Source organism: Phyllobates terribilis, unplaced genomic scaffold, assembly GCF_046119375.1.
Source record: "Phyllobates terribilis strain yellow unplaced genomic scaffold, ASM4611937v1 Scaffold_1__5_contigs__length_1240528914, whole genome shotgun sequence".
In the NCBI taxonomy this organism is placed as follows: Eukaryota; Metazoa; Chordata; class Amphibia; order Anura; family Dendrobatidae; genus Phyllobates; species Phyllobates terribilis.
In genome coordinates, this window is record NW_027362761.1 from 876,288,173 (window position 1) to 876,314,161 (window position 25,989).

The following is a 25,989-nucleotide window of genomic DNA, read 5'->3' on the forward strand; positions in this document are numbered from 1 at the left end:
CGCAGCGGAAATTTCCGCAGCATGTGCACAGCACATGCGGATTATCATTGGGGAACATGGCAGACCTTCTACCAAGCGTTTTTTAAGTGTTTCTGCAGCGTTTATGCTGCTGCCGAAACGCTTAAAAAACGCATCATGGGCACACAGCCTAAGAAAGTGAAAACAAAATGTAAAAAAAATTGTAAAAATGTTAAAAAAAATTTAAAAAATAATTCAAAATAAATAAAAATATACTGTACCCATAAATAAACATTATTATGAAAAAAAAACAATAAAAGTACACATATTTGGTATCGCCACGTCCAAAACGACTTGACCTATAAAACTGTTCCACTAGTTAATCCCTTTAGTGAACACGATAAAAAAATAAATAAATAAACGAAGCAAAAAACTATGCTTTATCATCATACTGGCAAACAAAAAATGGAATAAAACACGATCGAAAAGACAAATGTGAATAAAAATGGTACCGCTGAAAACGTCATCTTGTCCCGCAAAAAACAAGCCGCCATACAGCTCCATCAGCCGAAAAATAAAAAAAGTTATAGCTCTCAGAATAAAGCGATACAAAAGAATTATTTTTTCTATAAAATAGTTTTTATTGTGTAAAAGCGCCAAAACATAAAAAAATGATATAAATGTGGTATCGCTGTAAGGCTATGTGCCCACGATGCAGAAATGCTCCAGATTTTTTCCTGAGCATTTCTGCATCTCCCTGGCAGAAAAAACGCATGCGGATTTTTTTTCCTGCCAGGGAGAAGCGGAAGTGAAGCGTTCTTCACTTGCATTTCCGCATGCGGGTTAACAAATGCTTTCCAAGCAATTTTTTAGGCTATGTGCCCACGTTGCATTTATGAAGCAGAAAATTTCTGCTGCATAAATGCAAGTCCTCTCCCGGAAAAACGCATGCGGAATTCCGCACGCGTTTATCGCGCATTTTTCGCGCGTTTATCACGCGTTTTCCACATGCGGAATTGCCTTGCGTTTTTTATGCATTGGACTAAGGCAATTCCGCTTGCGGAAACGCAAAATTAAATGACATGCTGCGGATTTTTGAACGCGGCATAAACGCTGCGGAAAAATCCGCAACATGTGCATAGAACTTGCGGAATCCCATTGGGGACCATGGGGTGCGGATATACATGCGTTTTTCAAGCGTTTACGCTGCGGAAATTCCGCAGCATATACGCTTGAAAAATGCTACGTGGGCACACAGCCTTAGCATCACTTGGAAAGTGCTTGACAACTTGGTCACACTATATAAATCCATGCAAACCCCAAAGAATGTCAAAAAATAAAAAAATAAATCTATACTTACCTTCTGATGGCCCCCGCAGTCTTGCTTCGCTCCGTCCTGGCTTGCCAGCAGCTCGCGGTACACTACCCTGAAGGACCTGCCGTCACATGACTAAATGACGTCAGCGCAGGTCCTTCAGTGCCGGCAAGCGAAGACCGGGGGCCATCTGAAGGTAAATATATTATTTATTTTTTATTTTATTCTATGGTACCCAGGTCCGGAGGAGAGTCTCCTCTCCTCCACACCCGTGTACCATCCGCACATTGAAACGCATGTAATTTGCAGTACAGATCCAGTGATGCGGATTACATGCGTTCCAATGCAAGTCAATGGCGGCGAAAACGCAGCGCTTCCGCAAAATAATTGGTAGTGCTGCGTTTTTTTCCGCAATGATAACCCGCAGCATAAATTTCCGCAGCATGTGCACAGCACATGCGGATTATCATTGGGGAACATGGCAGGCCTTCTACCAAGCGTTTTTTAAGCGTTTCTGCAACGTTTTTGCCGCTGCGGAAACACTTAAAAAATGCATCGTGGGCACACAGCCTAAACGTACTGACCCAAAGAATAAAGCTGCCTTATCAATGTTACCACACGTGGAACGGCATAAAAAAAATTAAAAAAAAACTATTCACACAGACCTGAAGAATATGTCTAATCGCTTATACCGCATGAGGAACAGCGTAAAAAATAAACTCTAGGGTTAGGGTTTTGCTAGGCTTAGGTATAGAGTTAGGGTTGTGCTAGGGCTAGAGTTGGGCTAGGGTTAGGGTTGTGCTAGAGTTAGGGTTTTGCTAGGGTTCTGTTAGGGTTGGGGTTGTATTAGGGTTGGGGTTGTGTTGGGGTTGGGATTTTTTCAAAAGTAAAGAAAAAAAATGATGACGATATGGTGACTAGTGTTAAGGGCAAGTGCTCGCTACTTGAGTTTGCATCGGGTGCTCGAGTGACGTGCTCGAGTCTCCGCCCCGTATGTTTCGCGGCTGTTTTACAGCCAAAAAAATCTTGCGGGTATTGCCTGCCATGCACGAGCGATCCACAAATGTTTTTTTTTGGGTGTCTAACAACCGTGAAACATACGGGGCGGGGACTCGAGCATGTCACTAGACCATCTGCGATGCATGGTGCATACCTGAGTACCCAATGCAAACTCAAGTAGCGAGCACTTGCGCTCAAGACTAATGACAACATATTCAATATGATGACCTAATGTTATCAAATTCTGTGTCATACCTCTGGGTTCAAAATGTTCACTATACCCCTTGATAAAATCCTTGAGGGGTCTAGTTTCCAAAATGGGGTCACTTGTGGTGGATTTCCACTGTTCAGGTGCATCAGGGGCTCTCCAAATGCAACATGGTGTCTGCTCTCGATTCCAGCCAATTTTGCGTTCAAAAAGTCACACAGTGCTCCTTCCCTTCTGAACCCTGCTGTGTGCCCAAACAGTGTATTTTCCCCACATATGGGTTATCGGCGTACGCAGGAGAAATTGCACAACAGTTCTTGGAGTCCATTTTCTCCTCTTACCCTTGTGAAAATAAAAAATTTGCGGCTAAAAGATCATTTTTGTTGAAAAAGTTTGATTTTTTTATTTTCATGGCTCTACTTTATAAACTTCTATGAAGCACCTGGGGGTTCAAGGTGCTCACCACGCATCTAGATAAGTTCCCTGAGGGGTCTAGTCTCCAAAATGGTGTCACTTGTGGGGGGTTTCCATTGTTTAGGCACATCACTAATAGGCCTACTACTGCCTATCAGCCCTAATGTTTCTATATATCACTATCTAAACCCTGAACTATATCCTATGCTTTCCCTATACACTATACACAGACTCGCATATCAATACAGTTACAAAAATACAATAAAACTATACACTTGGCACAAACACAGTTTAAAGAGGGAGAGGCATATGACAGCCCCTGTCACACCCTTACACTTGTACAGCTGAGTGCAGCTATGGTGACAGAAGACTGCTCAGCTACCTAGAGGTACATACAAACAACCAGGAGACAGGCAATATTATTAAAAATCCTTATAATCATGTATAAATATCTTTATATCCATTAAATATTCAATATTTTTAACAGGAGAAAATTTAAAACATGTAAAAAATACAATTTTCTTCATAAGTAAATGGATATAATAGTAGCACAACCCTTTTAAAGCCCAGTTCGGAGATCCATGAAACACAGTCCTTGTACAGACAGTGATGAACTGACTGACCATTGGTCTTCCAACCTAAACTCAACAACATCAGGAGCACATATGAGGTTGTTGAGTTCGGTTCTGGAGACCTGCGGGCAGTCCGTACATCATGGTCCCTACACGGACTGTTTGACAGATGTCTGAATTTGGCATTAAATGTACACTGCTCAAAAAAATAAAGGGAACACTCTAATTACACATCATCCTAGATCTGAATGAATGAAATATTCTCATTGAACACTTTGTTCTGTACAAAGTTGAATGTGCAGATAACAAAATCACACAAAAATCATCAATGGAAATCAAATTTATTAACCAATGGAGGCCTGGATTTGGAGTCACCCCCGAAATTAAAGTGGAAAAACACACTACAGGCTGATCCAACTTTGATGTAATGTCCTTAAAACAAGTCAAAATGAGGCTCAGTATTGTGTGTGGCCTCCACATGCCTGTATGACCTCCCTACAATGCCTGGGCATGCTCCTGATGAGGTTGCGGATGGTCTCCTGTGGGATCTCCTCCCAGACCTGGACAAAAGCATCCGCCAACTCCTAGACAGCCTGTGGTGCAACGTGATTTTGGTGGATGGAGCGAGACATGATGTCCCAGATGTGCTCAATCGGATTCAGGCCTGGGGAATGGGCGGGCCAGTCCATAGCTTCAATGCCTTCATCTTGCAGGAACTGCTGACACACTCCAGCCACATGAGGTCTGGCATTGTCCTGCATTAGGAGGAACCCAAGGCCAACCGCACCAGCATATGGTCTCAAAAGGGGTCTGAGGATCTCATCTCGGTACCTAATGGCAGTCCGGCTACCTCTGGTGAGCACATGGAGGGCTGTGCGGCCCTCCAAAGAAATGCCACCCCATGCCATTACTGACCCACTGCCAGGCAGCAGATCGCTCTCCATGGCGTCTCCAGACTCTGTCACGTCTGTCACATGTGCTCAGTGTGAACCTGCTTTCATCTGTGAAGAGCACAGGGCGCCAGTGCCGACTTTGCCAATCCTGGTGTTCTGTGGCAAATGCCAAGCATCCTGCATGGTGTTGGGCTGTGAGCACAACCGCCATCTGTGGACGTCGGGCCCTCATACCACCCTCATGGAGTCGGTTTCTAACCGTTGGTGCAGACACATGCACATTTGTGGCCTGCTGGAGGTCATTTTGCAGAGCTCTGGCAGTGCTCCTCCTGTTCCTCCTTGCACAAAGGCGGAGGTAGCGGTCGTGCTGCTGAGTTGTTGCCCTCCTACGGCCCCCTCCACGTCTCCTGGTGTATTGGCCTGTCTCCTGGTAGCGCCTCCAGCCTCTGGACACTATGCTGACAGACACAGCAAACCTTCTTGCCACAGCTCGCATTGATGTGCCATCCTGGATGAGCTGCACAACCTGGACAACTTCTGTGGGTTGTAGAGTCCATCTCATACTACCACGAGTGTGAAAGCACAACCAACATTCAAAAGTGACCAAAACATCAGCCACAAAGTATTGGTACTGAGATGTGGTTTGTGGTCCCCACCTGTAGAACCACTCCTTTTTTGAGGGTGTCTTGATAATTGCCAATAATTCCAGCTATTGTCTATTCCATTTGCACACCAGCATGTGAAATTGATTGTCAATCAGTGTTGCTTTCACAGAAGTTTGATTTACATGGAGTTATATTCTGTTGTTTAAGTATTCCCTTTTTTTTTTGTGTATTACATGGCCATTTAAGTGAAAGGCATTTCTTGTGCTACAAAGATGGCCCATGTCCACCACAACAGGAACCATTTGTACAAAGCGGGACTCCATTCTGGCTCTAAAAGCAGAGTCTTGAGTGGTGGAAACCCTGTATTATATCCACAATCCCTAACAGCGTATGGGCCGGGTCTTTATTATTGAGGCACCCCTTAAGAGTATGTGCATACCCCATCTTTTATACGTGGGCGTACCTGATGAGTTCTCCAAGTGCAAGATGTTTCAGAACACGTCGGTGTTTTTTGTCCTGAATCGTTTTTCTTTTCCATCTGTGTCTTGATTCCAGACAATTTTGCGTTCAAAAAGTCACACAGTGCTTCTTCCCTTCCGAGCCCTGCGCCCAAACAATGGTCCCCCCCCCCCCATTTTCTCCTATTACCCTTGTGAAAATAAAAAATTTGGGGCTAAAAGATAATTTTTGTGGAAAAAGTTAGATTTTTTATTTTCACGGTTCTATGTTATAAACTTCTGTGAAGCACCTGGGGGTTCAAGGTGCTCACCACACATCTAGATAAGTTTCTTGGGGGGTCTAGTTTCCAAAATGGGGTCACTTGTGGGGGATTTTCACTGTTTAGGCACATCAGGGTCTCTGCAAACGCGACATGGCATCTGCTCTAGATTCTAGCCAATTTTGTGTTCAAATGGTGCTCCATCCCTTCCGAGCCCTGTCGTGTGCCCAAGCAGCGGTTTTCCCCCACGTATGGGGTATAAATGTTATTTATTAACTATTTTGTGTGACATGACTCTCTGATTTAAGGGCATATGAATTCAAAGTTTGAAAATTGCTAAATGTTCTCCAAATGTTCAATTTTTTTCACAAATAAATGCAAGTGATATCGAAGAAATTTTACCACTATCATGAAGTACAATATGTCACGAAAAAACAATCTCCGAATCAGGGGGATCCGTTGAAGCGTTCCAGAGTTATTGTAAAATTTGGCTTGGTCATTAAGGACATAATTGACTCCATCACTAAGGGGTTAACTGTGTCATATGTGAATGTAATTGTTTATCTATTACAGTTTAATCAACTGTTGTTTGTGTGTATTATATAGATAAACCTCTATTAATATAGAAACTTCATTTTCTGAAGCAATATTTCTCCCAGAAAATGACTGCAATTACACGCTTTCTTATACACGTTTTCCTTTGTGTGTATTGGAACAACACAAAAAAAAAACTGAGAAAAAAGGCAAATTGGACATAATTTCACACAAAACCCCGAAAATCGGCCACACAAAATTGTTGGCACCCTAAACTTAATATTTGGTTGCACACCCTTTGGAATAAATAACTGAAATCAAATCACTTCCTGTAACCATCAACAAGCTTCTTACACCTCTCAACTGGAATTTTGGACCACTCTTCTTCTGCAAGCACTCTCATATTTGAAGGGTGCCTTCTCTCAACAGCAATTTTAATATCTCTCCACAGGTGTTCAATGGGATTTATAGCCGGACTCATTGCTGGCTACTTCAGAACTCTCCACCTCTTTGTTTCCATCCATTTCTGGGTGCTTCTTGAACTATGTTTGGGGTCATTATCCAGCTGGAAGACCCATAACCTAGGATGCAAACCTAGCTTTCTTACACTGGGCACTACATTGCGACCCAAAATCCTTTGGTAATTGTGACAACATCTTTTCTTCTTAATTATGCCAGACATATTTTCTGATGGCCAAGATCAATATACCTTTATTTTTATGTTGACTTTTTTAATCTGTGTTCTTCTTTGGTTGATTAACACAGACTATTGTTTGAATAATCCTGAATGTTGACACTTGAGTTAAGATGTACAGGCAACTCATTGTCTGCAAATCTTGCAAGATAGGGTAATGGAGCAATAGTATTTGATAGTATGCTGATTACGTATTATACCAGTTAAGGGAGTTCTTGATTTGCCAAGCAATAGAGGACAAACTATGCAAGTTGATTAAGTGCTCAAACAATGAGTCATGAGCTCTTACCACCTTCATCCCTGACCCTTGACCCAGTGAATGATGGCTGCGAGGACAATTGTGATCTATAAAAATGGGGTCTCTGCCTCTATTCGGTGTCATTCTACAGCATGTCAACTTAGGGGACTTCGGTCCCAGCTGGAGGAATACAGATCAGCTCCATTGACCATTGCTGAAGAATCCAGGTTGGGACAAACAGGTCACCTGGCCCCAGACCTCACTGCTCTCGGCTAGTTTCCTAAGCTTGTCATTACCTCCTCTCTTTGGGGGCCTGCCAAAAGCGGGGTGGGTGCCACTTGTGTGGGTAATCGGCCCTGGAAGCCCGAAATCGCAGCTTTTCTCACCCAGGCGGGCCAGCGGAAAGGTAAGGACTTTATAATTTGCACCATCTTGGGTACTTGCTGGGATTGTTCTACCTGTTTATTGTCCGCTTTGTGGTTCGATATAGTATTGCCACGGTGTTTTACCCGCACTCTCTGTTGTCTGAGTAGTGTTACACTCACGGAAGACCCCGGGTCTTCACATATTGTGAAGACCCGGGGTCTTCCGTGGGCGTAACGCTACTCAGACAGCACAGAGTGCGGTTAAAACAGCATGGCAATACTTTATTGAATCACAGAATAGGACAATAAACACAGAACAGTCCCAGCAAATGCCCAAGATGGTACAACATTACACAGTCTCACCCTTCCGCTCCGCCCACCTGGGATAGAACAGCTACGACTTTGGAGACTTCCAGGGTCAATTAACTCAACCGGTGGCCCCCCCCCGCTTCAGGCGGGCCCCCACAGAGAGAAGATAGCGGCAAGCTTAGGAAACTAGCAGTCCATCGAGGTACAAGGCCAGGAGACCCGAGGGTCCCACCCTGGCCCCTCCGAGAGTCTCCATGGGGCCAGATGACCGGTGGGTCCCAATCTGGCTTCTCCGAATGTCTCCATGAGTTCCAGGCAACCGGTGGATCCCTCCTGGCAAACCCAAACAACATATCCATGGGGCCAGATGACTTCATCATCCCAATTTGGTCTCCCCAAATGTATCCATGGTTTCTCTGATGGTCAATGGAGCAGATCCATATCTTTCCAGTCAGGGCCGATACCCCTAGGCTAGAATCATGTAGAATCCAAATCTGTGTCTCTTTGGATGGAGCCGCCATGTTATCCAATTACTGTCCTGAATGATGTCTCTTATTCTCCTTGTAAAGTCTTTCTGATGCTCTTTCTCAAGTCTCTCTGCTACACAGGCACATGTCCCTTAAAATAGTCACACTAGTCCTTCAAGTACACATTCACAGGTAAGGAGTTAGGGAGGGCAGCCTCATGTCTCATTGTTTGAGCTAATCAATTTACGTAGCTGGTATAGTAAGGGCTCTTTAAATCAACATTCAGCTGACTTAGTATAATAGTCCATTAGCATAGTAGCAAACATCATTTCCAAACCCAAGAGGAGATAACAATCAGGGTTTTAAAAATACTGGTCTGTGTTAATTGAACTAAAGAAGATCACTGGTTAAAAAGTCAACATGATCACAATAGTGTATTTCTCTTGGCTTAGCTAATCTAATCTAATCGTCTGGCTTATTAAGATTTTAAGCTGTATCATCACAGTAATCTTCAGATTCTTCAGAGTCAAGTCACCCAGTGCCAGAAGCAGCAAGACAACTCCAAAACATGTTTGAACCTCGACCATATTTGACTGTAGGTACTGTGTTTTTTTCTTTGTAGGCCTCATTCCATTTTCGGTAAACAGCAGAATGATGTATTTTACCAAAAATCTCTATCTTGGTCGCATCTTACCACAAGATGCTTTCCCAGAAGGATTTTGGCTTATTCACGTACATTTTGGCAAACTGCAGTGTAGGTTTTTTATGCCTCTGTGTCAGCAGTGGGGTCGTCTTGTGTTACCTGCCTTAGCGTTTCATTTCATTCAAATGTCAACAAATAGTTCATTCTGACACTGATGCACCCAGAGCCTGCAGGACAGCTTGAATTTCTTTGGAACTTGATTGGGGCTGCTTATCCATCATTTGGACTATCCTGTGTTGCAACCTTTCATCAGTTTTCCTCTGCCGTCCACATCCAGGGAGATGGCTACAGTTTCATGGGTTGTAAATTTCTTGATTATGTTGCGCACTATGGACACAGGAACATCAAGATCTCTGGAGATGGACTTATAACCTTGAGATTATTGATATTGTTCAGAAATTTTGGTTCTCAAATCCTCAGATAGTTCTCTTCTCTTTCTGTTCTCCATGCTTAGTGTGGCCCACACAGACACACAAAGCAAAGATTGAGTCAGCTTCTCCCTTTTTATCTGGTTTCAGGTGTGATTTTCAAATTGCTCACACCTGTTACTTGCCACAGGTGAGTTTGAACGAGCATCACATAAAGCTGTTTACCCACAATTTTGGAAACGTGCCAACAATTGTGTCTGGCCCATTTTTTGGGTTTTGTGTGAAAATATGTCCAATTTGCCTTTTTTTTCATTGTTTTGCATCAATGCACATAAAGGAAATAAACATGTGTAGAACAAAACGTGTAATTGCAGAAATTTTCTGTGAGAAATACTTCATTTCTGGAATCATTTCAAGGGAGCCAACATTTTCAGCCATGACTGTACGTATATCTCGTATATACACACACACACACACACACACACACACACACACACACACACACATACACACATACACACACACACATACACACATACACGACCAGGATACGTCATACATCTTAGATTAGAATATGAGCCATGAGTCAGGATAATTTGATATGAGTAGTAAGGTAGCTTCTATCAGATTTTTCCCAGTAGTCAGTAGGTCTGTGTCTATAATGTAACATTTTCACTGTGGTCTATGGGTCATTGTGCTTCATGTTTGTATTAAAACTGGTAAACAGCGCCACCTAGTGACATGTGGAAATATACACTCTAACCTTGTACTATTTTGGTCACTAAAATTATGTTCAATTGTGTGAATAAATCGGGGAGAATACTAATGTACAACTGTCTTTAAAAAAAAAAATGTCATGTTATTAAAAATGACAATTGAGATACACACTTTTTCCATGGAAGCGCATTTTACTTTAATCATTATTTTTGCTGACATCATGACAGATTATGTAGCGATCATCGGGGCTATGTGGTGCCTCTTTTCTCTCCTGGCAAGGTAATAAAGCATATAAAAAGTTGTCTGACTTTTAGGGGCATATTGTAGGTAACACCTTGGCCTGGGCATTGTGATTGTGCGAGGGGGGCATCATGTCTGCCCCTGAAGACAATCTAGAGCTGAAACTATAAGGGCGTTGAGGCTGGCACGGCATGAGGGCACACTGGTGCAGCCTCTCATCTTACAACACAAGTAGTTTTTTTACTTGAAACTCCCACTTATTTTGCAAAATGAGGTTCTGCAGCGGCTGCTTGCAATAATAGGAATAAATTTCTAACTAATATAATTACCTGTAAAAAACAAATAAAAATAGCGAAGGAGGAAACATAGAGACGTATTGCTAGGGAAAGTAGATCCAATCCCAAACTGTTCTTTACGTATATAAATAGTAAAAGGATTAAATCGGATAATATTGGACCGATAAAAAGTGAGGAAGGCAAAATCATAGAGAAAGATGAGGATAAAGCTAATCTATTAAATAATTTTTTTTCGACAACTTTCACAAAGGAAATAGAACTAACAGGAGAAATGAGAAGTGACAAACTTAATCCTCCACTAAGTATGACTAATCTAACCCAAGCTGGGGTACAGAAACGCCTCAGTAACATTAAAATAAACAAATCACCAGGACCTGATGGCATACACCCACGGGTACTAAGGGAACTAAGTAATGTGATAGACAGACCGTTATATCTTATATTTAAGGACTCTGTTGAGACTGGGTCTGTACCACTTGATTGGCGACAGGCGAATGTAGTGCCAATATTCAAAAAGGGAGCGAAAAGTGACGCCGGAAACTATCGGCCGGTGAGTCTGACGTCCGTTGTGGGCAAAATTTTTGAAAGCTTCATTAAAGAGGCAATTACGGAGCATCTTGATGCTAATAATCTTTTAATCCCGAACCAACATGGATTTATGAGGAATCGCTCCTGCCAAACAAACCTGATTGACTTCTACGAGGAGGTTAGCTCTCGAGTAGATCAGGGGGAACCAGTGGATGTTGTGTATCTCGACTTCTCAAAAGCGTTCGATAGCGTGCCACATAATAGGTTGGTATACAAAATGAGAATGATGGGGCTGGGGGAAAATGTCTGCAAGTGGGTAGCTAACTGGCTAAAGGATAGAAGGCAGAGGGTGGTTATAAATGGAATATACTCAGATTGGGTAAGCGTCACTAGTAGGGTACCACAGGGGTCTGTACTAGGCCCAATGTTATTTAATATCTTTATTAACGACATAGTCAACGGGATAAATAGTAAAATATCAATATTTGCAGATGACACAAAGTTATGTAAAACAATTAATACAAAAGAGGACAGTGCAGACCTACAGAGGGACTTGGATAAGCTGGGTAGGTGGAGCATTAAATGGCAAATGAGGTTTAACGAGGAGAAATGTAAGGTCATACATATGGGAAGGAAAAATGGAAGTCACCAGTACTCACTGAATGGGAAATCATTGGGGCATTCAGAGATGGAGAAGGACTTGGGCATCTTGATTGATAGCAAACTAAATTGGAGTGCCCAAAGTCAGGCCGCTGCTGTAAGGGCAAACAGGGTAATGGGATGTATCAGAAGAGGTATAGCTGCAAAGGATGAGAACATTGTTCTTCCACTGTACAAAGCACTGGTCAGACCACACTTGGAATACTGTGCTCAGTTATGGGCCCCAATATATAGAAAGGATATAAATGAGCTTGAAAAGGTACAAAGGAGGGCAACAAAATTAATAAAGGGAATGGAGGGACTGCAATACCCAGAGAGGTTGGCAAAACTAGGACTATTCAGCTTGGAAAAGAGAAGGTTGAGGGGGGACATAATAAATGTGTACAAATATGTTAGGGGACAGTATAGAGATCTTGCCCGGGATTTGTTGAAAAGGAGGGATATTACGGTAACAAGAGGGCATTCACTAAGACTGGAAGAGAAAAGGTTTCAGCACCAGCATAGGAAGGGGTTCTTTACGGTAAGAGCAGTGAGAATATGGAATTCACTGAGTGAGGAGACGGTAATGTCGGATTCACTACACCAGTTCAAGCGGGGACTGGATGCATTTCTAGATACCAGGCAGATTTCAGCATATACTTAAAAATAAAATAAAATAGTAGGTTGATACAGGGATTTATTCTGACTGCTGGTTTCAGAGTCGGGAGGGAATTTTTCCTCAGGTGAAGATTGGCCAAATCATTTGGGGTTTTTGCCCTCCTCTGGATCAACTTTAGCAACTACAGAACTAACAGGTCGAACTTGATGGACGCAAGTCTTTATTCGGCCTTACAAGCTATGTTACTATGTTACAAATATTGGAAATCCCCTACCTGCTTTTGCTTGTATACATGGGCGTACCCAGGATCAAAACTAGGGGGGGTGGCAAGCCATGGTCACAGATACCGAAGAGAAATATATATATAGGACAATGCAAAGATTTCACTTCTTACATTACATGAGCAATATCTATTGTAAATTCTACAATAGCTCAGAAACCGGTGAATCGCTCCACACAGTATACTGGCCCCCATAAAATGCCCCCTACAGGATACTGGTCCCCATATAACGCTCCATACAGGATACTGGCCCCCATATAACGCTCCATGCAGAATACTGGCCCCCATATAACGCTCCATACAGAATACTGGCTCCCATATAACGCTCCATATAGAATACTGGCCCCCATATAACGCTCCATACAGCATACTGGCCCCCATATAATGCTCCATACAGAATACTGGCCCCCATAAAATGCTCCATACAGAGTACTGGCCCCCATATAACGCTCCATACAGAATACTGGCCCCCATATAACTCTCCATACGGAATACTTGCCCCCATATAACACTCCATACAGGATACTGGCCCCCATATAACGCTCCATATGGAATACTGGCCTCCATATAACGCTCCATACAGGATACTGGCCCCCATATAACGCTCCATACAGAATACTGGCCCCCATATAACGCTCCATGCAGGATACCGGCCCCCATATAACGCTCCATGCAGGATACTGGTGTTAGAACCCTCCTGTTAGTTTTTGCTATCTTGTGTTTGCGGTCACGTGACCAGCTGCCTATATATTCCAACTCCGCCCTTCTGGCTGTGCTGGACTTCAGTGTTGTTTAGACTGTCTCTCTAGCCAGGTGCTTCCATGCCTATCTCTGTCAGTTCTTGGTCCTCTGGGACCTTTAGTACTTTTTGTCAGTTTGTCCTTTTTGCTCTGCAACAACTTCTGTTTAGGAAGTGTCCCATTTTTGTCCCAGTCCTTAGTTCTATTAGGGACCCCTCCCTTGATTCTATAGGTCTCCGTTCAGACTAGCCGAGGACGAAGGCGGGTCTGTTCACAAGGAATAGGCAGCCCGCTACATCGTAGGGATTCAGCTTAGTCTTACTGTAGGGACTTCTTTCCCCTATCTTTCCTTAGTTTTTGTTGCAGATCATAACAACTGGCCCCCATATAACGCTCCATACAGAATACTGGCCCCCATATAACGCTCCATACAGAATACTGGCCCCCATATAATGCTCCATGCAGGCTGTTCCCCACACATAATGGCTCATGCAGGCTGTTCCCCCCCACATAATGCCCCACGCAGGCTGTTCCCCCCCACATAATGCCCCATGCAGGCTGTTCCCCCCCCCCATTTAATGCTCCATGTAGGATGTCATCCCCCCTTATAATGCCCCATGCAGGATGACACACCCACCCCTTCCTTATAATGCCCCATGCAGGATGTCACACACGCCCCCTCCCTTATAATGCCCCATGCAGGATGTCACCCCCCCTTATAATGCCCCATGCAGGATGTCACACACACCCCCTCCCTTATAATGCCCCATGCAGGATGTCACACACACCCCCTCCCTTATAATGCCCCATGCAGGATGTCACCCCCCCCCCTTATAATGCCCCATGCAGAATGTCACCCCCCCTTATAATGCCCCATGCAGGATGTCACCCCCCCTTATAATGCACCATGCAGGATGTCACCCCCCTCCCTTATAATGCCCCATGCAGGATGTCACACCCCCTTATAATGCCCCATGCAGGATGTCACTCCCCCTCCCTTATAATGCCCCATGCAGGATGTCAAACACACCCCCTCCCTTATAATGCCCCATGCAGGATGTCACCCCCCCCTTATAATGCCCCATGCAGAATGTCACCCCCCCCTTATAATGCCCCATGCAGGGTGTCACACACACACCCTCCCTTATAATGCCCCATGCAGGATGTCACCCCCCCTTATAATGCCCCATGCAGAATGTCACCCCCCCTTATAATGCCCCATGCAGGATGTCACCCCCCCCCTCCCTTATAATGCCCCATTCAGGATGTCACACCCCCCTTATAATGCCCCATGCAGGATGTCACCCCCCCTCCCTTATATTGCCCCATGCAGGATGTCACACACACCCCCTCCCTTATAATGCCCCATGCAGGATGTCACCCCCCCCTTATAATGCCCCATGCAGAATGTCACCCCCCCTTATAATGCCCCATGCAGGATGTCACACACACCCCCTCCCTTATAATGCCCCATGCAGGATGTCACCCCCCCCTTATAATGCCCCATGCAGAATGTCACCCCCCCTTATAATGCCCCATGCAGGATGTCACCCCCCCTCCCTTATAATGCCCCATGCAGGATGTCACCCCCCCTCCCTTATAATGCCCCATGCAGGATGTCACACCCCCCTTATAATGCCCCATGCAGGATGTCACCCCCCCTCCCTTATAATGTCCCATGCCCATGCAGGATGTCACACACACCCCCTCCCTTATAATGCCCCATGCAGGATGCCACACACCCCCACCTCACCCCCCTCCCTTATACTGCCCCATGCCTCCATACAATAAAAAAAAAAATCAAATGCTCACCTCACGTCTCACCTGCTGCCGCTGCTCTGGACTCCAGCGTCGCCGGCCTCGTCCCGCTCTGCGCTGTGACTGCTCAGGAGATAGCGCGGTGTAAAGACGTCACCGCTCCCTCTGACCTGAGACGTCACAGTGCAGCAGCCGCGGAGGATGCAGGAGCTGCTGCGGAGGCACGGGGAGGGGTAAGTATTGTGCCGGGTGCCAGGGCCCTGAGCAAGCGGGGGGGGGAGCGGACGCTGACGGTGAGGGCCCCCGCCTGCTCAGGGCCCCGTCATTTGACCGGGTGCATCGGGTGCCGGCCCTGGTGTGCGGCGTGCGGCCCTGCTTCTAGGGGGGGCAACTGCATGCTTGTATATGATTATATATAACCTCATTGTAGCTGTATGTTCTTTGACACGTGATATTTTTGCCTAATTGTTATCCTTGTATAATGCTCATCCTCTGGGCGTCTTTAATGTTGTAATGTCTTAGATGTGGTAAATTTGCACCTAGAATGACTACCTGCCATGTGTGTGGTGCCAATACGGCCTTTCAGAGAAAACATACGTCACTGATGCCTAGTCCAAGGCCAGTTCCTGGTGGCGTCTCCCCTCCCTGCTTCCATAGACTGACCGGTCCGTCCCTGCACACGCTATAGACTTTAAAGAGGTTTTCCACATCTTTTTTTTTTCATTTTCATATTGCTATAAAGTTCCAGAGTTTGCTATAAAAAAGGGAAATATCCGTACTCACCCCTGGATCCATTGATGCTGCTCTGTCCCTCTGGCTGTGTACATCGCTGCTCTTTTCTCATTCTTTTCCTGCTGAAGCCAGTCAGTGGCCAGGCATTATCAATGATTGGCTGCAGCGGTAATGTGCCACCAAGGCTTGTAGAGAAAATATACAGTCCTGGATTTTGAGTTACTTATTTCACATTGCAAATTGCCTCTTCAGAGAGGAAGAGGACTAGAACTATAATGCCACCTATTGGAAGCAGCAATTCTAAAAGTCAATATTGTTAAAGGGTCAATATTGACTTTTAGGATTGCTACTTTCAATAGGTGACACTAGAGTTCTAGTCCTCTACCTCTTTAGAGAGGAAAGTTGCATATTTAATTTCCCAGAGGAGCATGCATGGTGTATAAGTCTCCTCACTCTGACATGCCAGGCCTGGCATGTCACTCTGCACAAGGAGAAATGAGACCATTTAGATCCCAGTCTTAAGTCTCTCACGTAGCCAAATCAGATCTCATACTTTACACTGATGAGGGGCAATACCCCAAAACACCGTGCCTGCAAAATGAGATTCTGGTTTGGCTTTTATCCTAAGTCCTATTGCAAGGCTTGTTAAAGGGTTGATATTGACTTTAAGGATTGGTACTTCCAATAGGTGGCACTAGAGTTCAAGTCCTCTTCCTCTCTGAAGAGGCAATTTACATATCTAATTTCCCAGAGGAGCATGCATGGTGTATAAGTCTCCTCACTCTGACATGCTAGGCCTGGCATGTCGCTCTGCACAAGGAGAAACGTTACACCTTATTTTGCATTGTGACGTCAGCAACAAAAGGTTGCTACAAGACAAAAAGCCCATGAGATTCCCTGTATTTCCTGCTTCCGGAGCTGGTCCATTTAATCTTCGGCTGCTCTGTAGCACGTTCCGTTAGTCGTGCTCGTCACCTATAAATTCCCTATAAATACTGAGCTGTGTGGCACTGCTGGAATTTAATAAATAATCACTAGTATGCCGTTATTCAGAGAAGGAGAAATAAACACTGGCAGAGCAGATTGATTTTTTTTTTCTGTGTACAGCAGTGGTGAGGCTTAATTTTAAGAATGTATGAAAGACATGGTTTTATATTCCCAGAAACGGAATCCAATTTTAGATAATCCATAGGACAAAGCAGCTGCACCATGTGCGTCAGGCTTTGTATTGATAAGCATGTCTAGAATACATTATTTCATGGCGGCATAGCTGGCAACAGCACTAACATCAACACTTAGATTTTAAAGGGGAAGTCTGTACCTTATCTAGCTTCCGCCTCACTTTAATGGCTAACCACTCGAAATCTAAAAATTCAGGTAGGAGTAACATTAACCCACTTTCTCATTGTCAGTGTTCTCCAGGAAACTTAGATATGGGGAGTTGTCTGATGAGGCATAGTTGGGTGAGGTTCTTAAAGAGGTTGTCCAGTTTTGTAGCAAGTATACAGTGAAGGAAATAAGTATTTGATCCCTTGCTGTTTTTGTAAGTTTGCCCACTGACAAAGACATGAACAGTCTATAATTTTAAGGGTAGGTTAATTTTAACATTGAGAGATAGAATATCCCCCCAAAAAATCAAGAAAATCACATTGTATAAATTAGATAAATTTATTTGCATTTTGCAGTGAGAAATAAGTATTTGATCCCCTACAAACCATTATGAGTTCTGGCTCCTACAGACCAGTTAGAATCTCCTAATCAACTCGTTACCTGCATTAAAGACAGCTGTCTTACATAGTCACCTGTATAAAAGACTCCTGTCCACAGACTCAATTAATCTGTCAGACTCTAACCTCTAAAACATGGGCAAGACCAAAGAGCTTTCTAAGGATGTCAGGGACAAGATCATAGACCCGCACAAAGCTGGAATGGGCTACAAAACCATAAGTAAGACGCTGGGTGAGAGGGGACCACTGTTGGTGCAATAGTAAGAAAACGGAAGAAATACAAAATGACTGTCAATCAACATTGATCTGGGGCACCATGCAAAATCTCACCTCGTGGGGTATCCTTGATCATGAGGAAGGTGAGAGATCAGCCTAAAACTACACAGGGGGAACTTGTTAATGATCTCAAGGCAGCTGAGACCACAGTCACTAAGAAAACCATTGGTAACACATTACGCCTTAAAGGTTTAAAATCCTGCAGTGCCCGCAAGGTCCCCCTGCCCAAGAAGGCACATGTGCAGGCCTTTCTGAAGTTTACCAATGAACACCTGGATGATTCTGTGAGTTATTGGGAGAAGGTCCTGTGGTCAGATGAGACAAAAATTTAGCTCTTTGGCATTAACTCAACTCGCCGTGTTTGGAGGAAGAGAAATGCTGCCTATGACCCAAAGAACACTGTCCCCACTGTCAAGCATGGAGGTGGAAACATTATGTCTTGGGGGTGTTTCTCTGCCAAGGGCACAGAACTACTTCACCGCATGAATGGGAGAATGGATGGAGCCATGTACAGTAAAATCCTGAGTGACAACCTCCTTCCCTCCGCCAGGACATTAAAAATGGGTCGTGGCTGGGTCTTCCAGCAAGACAATGACCCAAAACATACAGCCAAGGCAACAAAGGAGTGGCTCAAAAAGAAGCACAGTAAGGTCATGGAGTGGCCTAGCCAGTCTACAGACCTTAATCCCATAGAAAACTTATGGAGAGAGTTGAAGCTCCGAGTTGCCAAGCGAGAGCCTCAAAATCTGAATGATTTCGAGATGATCTGCAAAGAGGAGTGGACCAAAATTCCTCCTGACGTGCACAACCCTCATCATAAACTACAAAAAACGTCTGACTGCTGTGCTTGCCAACTAGGGTTTTGCCACCAAGTATTAAGTATTGTTTGCCAGAGGAATCAAATACTTATTTCTCACTGCAAAATGCAAATAAATTTATCTAATTTATACAATGTGATTTTCTTGATTTTTTTTTTGGGATATTCTATCTCTCAATGTTAAAATTAACCTACCCCTAAAATTATAGACTGTTCATGTCTTTGGTCTTTGTCAGTGGGCAAACTTACAAAAACAGCAAGGGATCAAATAATTATTTCCTTCACTGTATGTTAATAGCGATAAATAAAAGTTATAAACTGGACTTTTGTCTTTTGAAGTAAACATTAGTTATTTCTAAAGGATGGACAGTGTTAAAGGGGTTTTCTGGACACAGATTATTAAAACATTGTAAACTCTATGAGAAATTTTCATATAATTTCCCTGCTGTAAAAATGCTGTTTTATTTCTGAACTATGGTGTGATGAACTGGTGATGTCATGTCCAGCTCCTTACTTCCTGCCTGTGCTTTGGAATCAGTGGAGCCTGTAAGTCCAGCACAGCTCTGATGCAGGGGGCGGGGCCAGCAGCTCTTAGAGCAGAGTGATGTCATGGGGGCGTGGCCACAGTGACTGCATGTGTACAAGGAGGGAGAGAAGACAGGACACCCCACATCTATCAGATGGCTCTTTGCTCCCCTCTAACCTATGCAGTGTCAGAAGTAGTAACATCCTTCCAATAGTAGTTTACTATCTACCTTTACTATCCACTATCTTATGTAGGTTAACCCACGGGCCATTTTCCATTAGTTTTTTTTCATTTTTTTCTCCATTTCTTCCAAGAGCCATAACTTTTTTATTTTTTCATCCCCATAGTCATATGAACGCTTGTTTTTTGGTATATATATTTTTGCAGGACGAGTTATACTTTTGCATGACACCATTCTATCATATAGTGTACTAGGAAACAGGAAAAAAAAAATGTTCAACTTCACAATTGTTTTTTGTGTCTTTTATTCACCATGTTCACTATATGGTAAAACTGACCTGCCAATATGATTTTCCAGGACACTACGAGTACAGGGATACCAAACATGTATAGTTTATTTTTATTTAAGTGGCGAAAAAAATGTTGAAAATTTGTTTGAAAATTTTTTTTTTTGCTTTTCTCGCCATATTCCAAGACCTGTAATGTTTTCATTTTTGGGATATGGGGCTGTTTGAGGGCTTGTTTTTTGCACCCTGAGCTGATGTTGCCACGGCCAAAAGCCCCTAAAACTGGCATTTCGATTTTTTTCTCATTACGCTGTTTACCAATTGGATTAATTTATTTTATATTTTGATAGATTGGACATTTCTGAACGCAGTGATTCCAAATATGTGTATTTTTTTAATAGTTTTATTTTCAATTTCGGCAAAAGGAGGGTGATTTGAACGTTTGTGGGTGTTTTTTTTCCATATTTTTTAACTTTCCAATGTATTTATTAGTCCCCTTAGGGGACTTGAAGCTGCAATCGTCTGATCGCTTGTGCTATCACGATCTATGAACGCCAGCTACAGGAGGATCGTAATGACAGGCCCCAGCTGTCATGACAACCATCGGCACCCCGCGATCATGTCACAGGCACACGGATAGGATTGTGGAATGGCGTGTGCCCCTGTCGGTGCTTGTTAAATCCCGCTGTCAGAGATTGACAGCGGGATTTAACAGATTAAAAGTCGCGGGCAGAGCTCTGCTCCACCTGTGGCTGGTAAAGGCACAAAGGCCAGTCACGACATCAGCGTAAATATACGTCATATGTCGTGAAGGGATAAGACTGCTAGTGCAGATTATAATGCTGTTGAATAAACTTTCCAATATACATATGTTCAGCATAAAAGAGTACATCCCTTTTGAAAAAATAAGATTTTAGTCAATATCTCGCTGAACAATTTCCAAAATTTTGACAAGACGGAGTTTTATAGAACATCTTTTACCCCATAATATGAGAGTTAGGTTAATGATATAACTTTCATTAGTTTTATTCAAATTAGTTGATTCAAAAATGAGTACAGCCCACATAAAAAACGACTCCATCTTTAATTTTTTATGACCTCCATGATTTTTAAGGACAGCACCAAATCTTCTAGGCATGGAATAAACAAGTTGGCGGCATCTAATTTTTTTCCATTGAGGAACGAGCTCTTTTAGCCCGGATGCTGGATGGAGAGTGATGGTCAGCTTGTTACATATGTTTAATTCTGTGGTCACTGGAAGGGTGTTGGCAGGACAGATGACAGTAACACCCTGTGATTCTCCTTCTGGCTCACTTGCGGCTCTCTCCTCCCCTACACAGACACAGAACTAGGGAGTAAAACCTTCCATACTGCTCTTGGCACGCGCATGAGTGCCGCTGTCCAAATGTGAGCTTTAAAAATAAAAAAAAATTATGAAAAAATCATGATATAGTTTGTATATCCTTATCAGGTTCCAATGTTCAGTAATTGTAAATCCTGTTAAGTAATTCATACATTAATTTTGTTGCTTCACTCATATAATTGTTGTTTTTTTATATTATAGTAAATATGAAAGATAGTGAGAGCCTGAAGAATACTGAAGAACAACTTTTCCTGGATATTGACCTTCACCATGAGGACACATTGCTACCTCTTCATACATCCATTGTACTGTTTTTGATGTCCTATTGTGATTGTAAGACATTGAAAACTTTTCTAGTGATACCAGAAGACGACCACAGGACTCTCAAGGAAGGTTTGTTCCCAAGTAACCTGAATGTCTCAGTCATCTCCAGAAAAGATCTTCCAGGAATTGTCCAGAGCTGTCGTCTGCCGGCTGTTCTTGAGGCCTCTGGTGCGTTTTGTAGAGCTGGCCTGGCTGTGGTTCTTAGACACGTTATACAGAGAACATTCCTTGCCGATCCCTCCAGGAAAGATGTGATCCAACTTCTAGGGTTTAAAAAGACCTGCTTAAAGGCTTGTGCTGAAGTAAGTTTTATATCCTTAATCGTAATTTGGGGATCTCAATAGATGTACATTAGTCCGTAGAAAGGAGAGGTGTCCCCGCACCAGCAACCTGTGTGTCTTCATATCGACTCACTTATCAGCCCGAGCAATTGTTGCCAAAGGATACCGGGCGCTCACATAGAAACAAGTCAGTGGTTATGTGGAAAAGAACAAAAGTGGCACTCACCGGTTCTTTAAAATCCAACGTCTTTATTTGCAGCATTTCGCGCTGCTATGCGCTTCAACGAGTCGTGATCTCTGGATCCGTTGAAGGGCACGCTAGCGCGAAATGGCCATCGTCCTCCGTGATGCTTTTTCACTCCTTACTGACAATTTTTAAATGCTGTAAGTAAAGACGTTAGACTTTAAAGGACTGGTGAGTGCCACTTTTCTTCTTTTCCACATGAAGATGTACATTAGTGTTGATCAAGCACTGAAATGTTTGAGTGCTCGGTACTCGAATTGAGCAGGTCGGACGCTCGGATGTGCTCGACTCGAGTACCAAGTATAATGGAAGTGAATGGCAAACTCGAGCATTTTTCCGGAGGTCTCTCTCTCTCTTTCTCTCCCACGTGACCAGCTCAGATGATTCAAGTGAGGTTCTTACGGGGACCTGAGCACTCAAGCGGCACGCGATACTCTGCACTGGTTGATACTTGATCAAACACCCCGATGCTCGATTGAGTATTGAGCAGTGCCGAACACGCTCTCACCCATCACTAATGTACACCTATTCCAATGAATGCGCGTCCATGTAATCTATCGTTGTGCTGTGCCTGATATTATAGTTTTTGTTCTTTGCTATGACTCACAAGTGGGATGCTCCGTATCACACATAACTTGATACTGATTCTTTAATACTAACATTCTGATCATCAGTCTTAATAGAGGTCTCACTGGAGTACAATGCACCGAATTCATTAAGAGGCGCACACCACTTAATAAATCTGGTTCATCTTCTCAATGGCATGCTGCTCTGTACCTTACCAGAAATGCTACTCTAGTTAGGGGCTGGAGTAGCATTTCTGGCGTAAGAGGAACCAGCACTTTTGCTAAATTTGATGGTCAAGCATAGCCATGCCCCATCCAAACCTTGCTCCTCCCCAGCTCCACTTATTTTCACGGAGCTGCTTCAAACTGTTGAGAAAATGACAAAAGACGCAACGATTTTGTGCAGCTCCGCATTGCACAAAAATTATGCTACTTTTCACAGCATTTTTTTCTAGCTTAAAAACTGTGATATATCGGCCCTTGTTGTTTTGCCCCAGCAGAAAATTGATGTAGTATAAATATTAATGTGCAAAAAAAATCTTATTTTTGGAAACCTATTGAGATAATTATTTTGTAATTGCCTTTAATTATAATTTGATGTAAAAGTTGAGCGTGCCAACAAGTGTAACTTCTGTATGCGGTGATGAAATGTCCGTGTGCACATACATTGTGGCCTGGTAAGTGTTTCTATATTCCATGCAGCGTGCGAGTACACGGCGAGAGATCTAGGCAGACATGTTGGAACAGTCACGGCCCGCGCTGTGGAAACTCTACCTTAATTAACCTTTAATTACGTCTAGCGTGCTGCACTGGCATCTGTCTGCCATGTCAGCTACTAATCTCTTCACAATGTAGAAGAAATGTTTTGTCTCACATCCCAGCATTGGATTTCCAAAAATGTATCCTTTTCCATTGAGATGGACTTGTCAGATGTTTGTTATTGTAACATGTCAGGTGCCAACGTCACTGAACAATTTCATGCCATGTCTTTCTGTCTGACTGGATGACGTACTGGTTTCATCACCAGTATACAGGGGGAATGTAATACTATACTTGGGAGAGAAGCCTGGCTTCATCAATGGGGCAGCCTGCATGGGGGATTTAGAATAAAACTCCACACATATATTAGGGATTCAGCATCATAGACAGGTTCCCATTTGTCAGAATACCCTTTTTTTTTTTTTAACCAGACCTCCGAGCCATTTGTCTTGGCACGTATTTATACAGGTACAGCAACAGAGAAAGGTGAGATATATCATCACTGATGCACTGGACTGTGGCGTACACTGGGGGGGCATTAAGGCTGTCAATAGGGGGACACTATGGGGGCATAGTAGCTGAAGGGGGATTGTCTGGCTGGCATTTGTAGGGACATTCTGTCGGGCAATCTGAGGGCTTGGGCCAGCATTTAGCATTGTGAAAGTATACTAAATGGCAAAGAGGGGGACTATAACTGACGTTCAGGGCATTCAGACTGGCAATAGATGGCGTTGGGATGAATTGTATGGGAGCATTGTGGTGAAGACTATTCTTGCTGTCAGCTAGAAATAGGGCTGAGGTCATCAACTTGAAGATATTGAGGCTAACAATAGAGGCCATAGTGGGTGACTCTATGAATGACACTGTAAGGTCGGGTTCACACAAGCGTATACGGACCACAATATTCAGTTTGGTGGTGGGTCTCCCAGCCTGACCTTATAGCCTTATATGTGTCTATAAGGGTGTAAGTTCGGGTCAGGAGACCTGTTTGTCTGGACATTGCGGTCCAGATATGGACTGTGAAATCGCTCATGTGAACCCGGCCTAACACCCAGTTGTCCTACAGACTCTTTTTGATGGTCCCCCCCAGGCCTATAGATATTTTTTTGGAATTAGTTTATATTGTTTTCATTTTTTTCTGCTATTTTATGCATATTATGGAAATGGCAAAAGTTCAATGGGTTGTTCTCTAGAAGAGCAAAGCTTAGTCTAAAAATAAAAAGTTCTGGTCTCCTTGATTCCTCTTGCAGAATTGATGGGCAGGTGACCAACGTGTCACTATTGCAGCCAAAGAGGAAACAAAGAGACCGGTGGGAGTACCATGCAGAGGACCACCATGCAAAATGGCAGGTATATCTTTTTTTTTTATAAACCATGCTGCACACTGTTTTAGAAGAAATAAAAAGGGTTGCCAAGCTCCTGTAGATGGACTGAGCAAATAGCAAGATAGTCATTGACACTACCTAGTAGATCATTTATGTCACTAGATGGATCTGACATGATGCAACAGTTGGTACATTTTGTGCTGTTTGCTTGTTCTCTTCTACCTACTCATAAATCTGGTTTTAGCATTTCAGTCACAAACTTATATTTTTCTTAATTTAGTAATATAGAAGTTTCTATTTTATGCTGTTAGGTCAGCCAGTGGACCAGGCTGTGTGAGATCAGCATCCCATTGGCTGTGGAAACCTTTCTAAAAGACCCATCTGCCACTATTCCTCCGGAAATTCTTCAGCTGGAAAGAAAGCTTGGCGAGCCGGTAAGGGTCCACAATGATGATAAAATACGCCGGCAGAAGATGCAGCAGCAAATGAAATCTAATGATACTGGTGAAAGAAAGGAAGTACAGGAAGAAACTTCTCAGAGCAGCGTTCAAAAACCTCCGAGTTTGGACCTGACAGCAGCTTTGTCCAAACTAAGTGTTCAAGAGGTGCCATCAAAAAGTACAAGAGAACCTGCCCACATCAGGAAAGCAAGGACCTCCGACCTCCCTTCTCTCGAGCATGTCTTTGCTGAGAGTCTATATTTTACTCTGACTGATGTTGTTCTTCTGCCATGCATCCACCATTTTCTGGTAAGAATTTCATTTATTTTGCTCATTAGGGTGTTTTCTCATATTGCAGTTAAAGGCATGTTACAGGACTTAGCTATTGATGACCTATCCTCAGGCTAGGGTCACATGAGCGTATATTCTCTCATCCAACAGAATCAGGTTGATTATGCAAATCATACTTTGATCAGACTCTGATCAGAAGTTTTTCATCTTCTCCATTCTTCCAGTCTGTGGAAATTGGACTGCGCTCAGATGACATCTGAGTGTAGTCTGATGTTTTCAACGGACTCATTGACTTGCATGGCCGAGTGGGTTCCGAATATCAGATCAAACTCCGGCATGCTGCGATTTCTCTGTTCGAGGAATAAATTGGACATGTGCATGGCCCCACAGCATAACATTGGTTTGAGAGCAATCTGATGTTTTGTAGGATTGCTCTCGGACCCAAAGCACAAGCTCTTAGAATCGGTCATCAGTATAGATCGGGGGGCCTGTACCCAGACCTCCCACTATCAGCTGTTTTCAGGTAACACAACTGAGAGAAGTAAAACTTGTAGAATGCTGGCTCAGCTCGTGCAATGCTTATTGGTCGCTGTCAGGTACTACTACTCAGCTTCCACTCACTTCAATCTCCTGTAGTGTGACGTTCTTGGAGCGCCTTCTTCCAGTATTTATGA

General features: G+C 43.5%; 1 protein-coding gene across 3 annotated transcripts in view; it reads left to right on the forward strand.

Annotated features, from left to right (window-relative positions):
• Positions 1-25,989, forward strand: part of GSTCD (glutathione S-transferase C-terminal domain containing) — a 184,273-nt gene that overhangs the window by 32,133 nt on the left and 126,151 nt on the right. For all 3 annotated transcript variants that reach the window (XR_012247392.1, XM_073639509.1, XM_073639518.1), the window contains exons 2-3: positions 21,287-21,711; positions 24,896-25,333. Coding sequence is in view for 2 of the 3 variants with exons in the window: in XM_073639509.1 (XP_073495610.1) it covers positions 21,287-21,711; positions 24,896-25,333 (863 nt within the window). In the remaining variant the exon portion in view is untranslated. The remainder of the gene's footprint in view (positions 1-21,286; positions 21,712-24,895; positions 25,334-25,989) is intronic.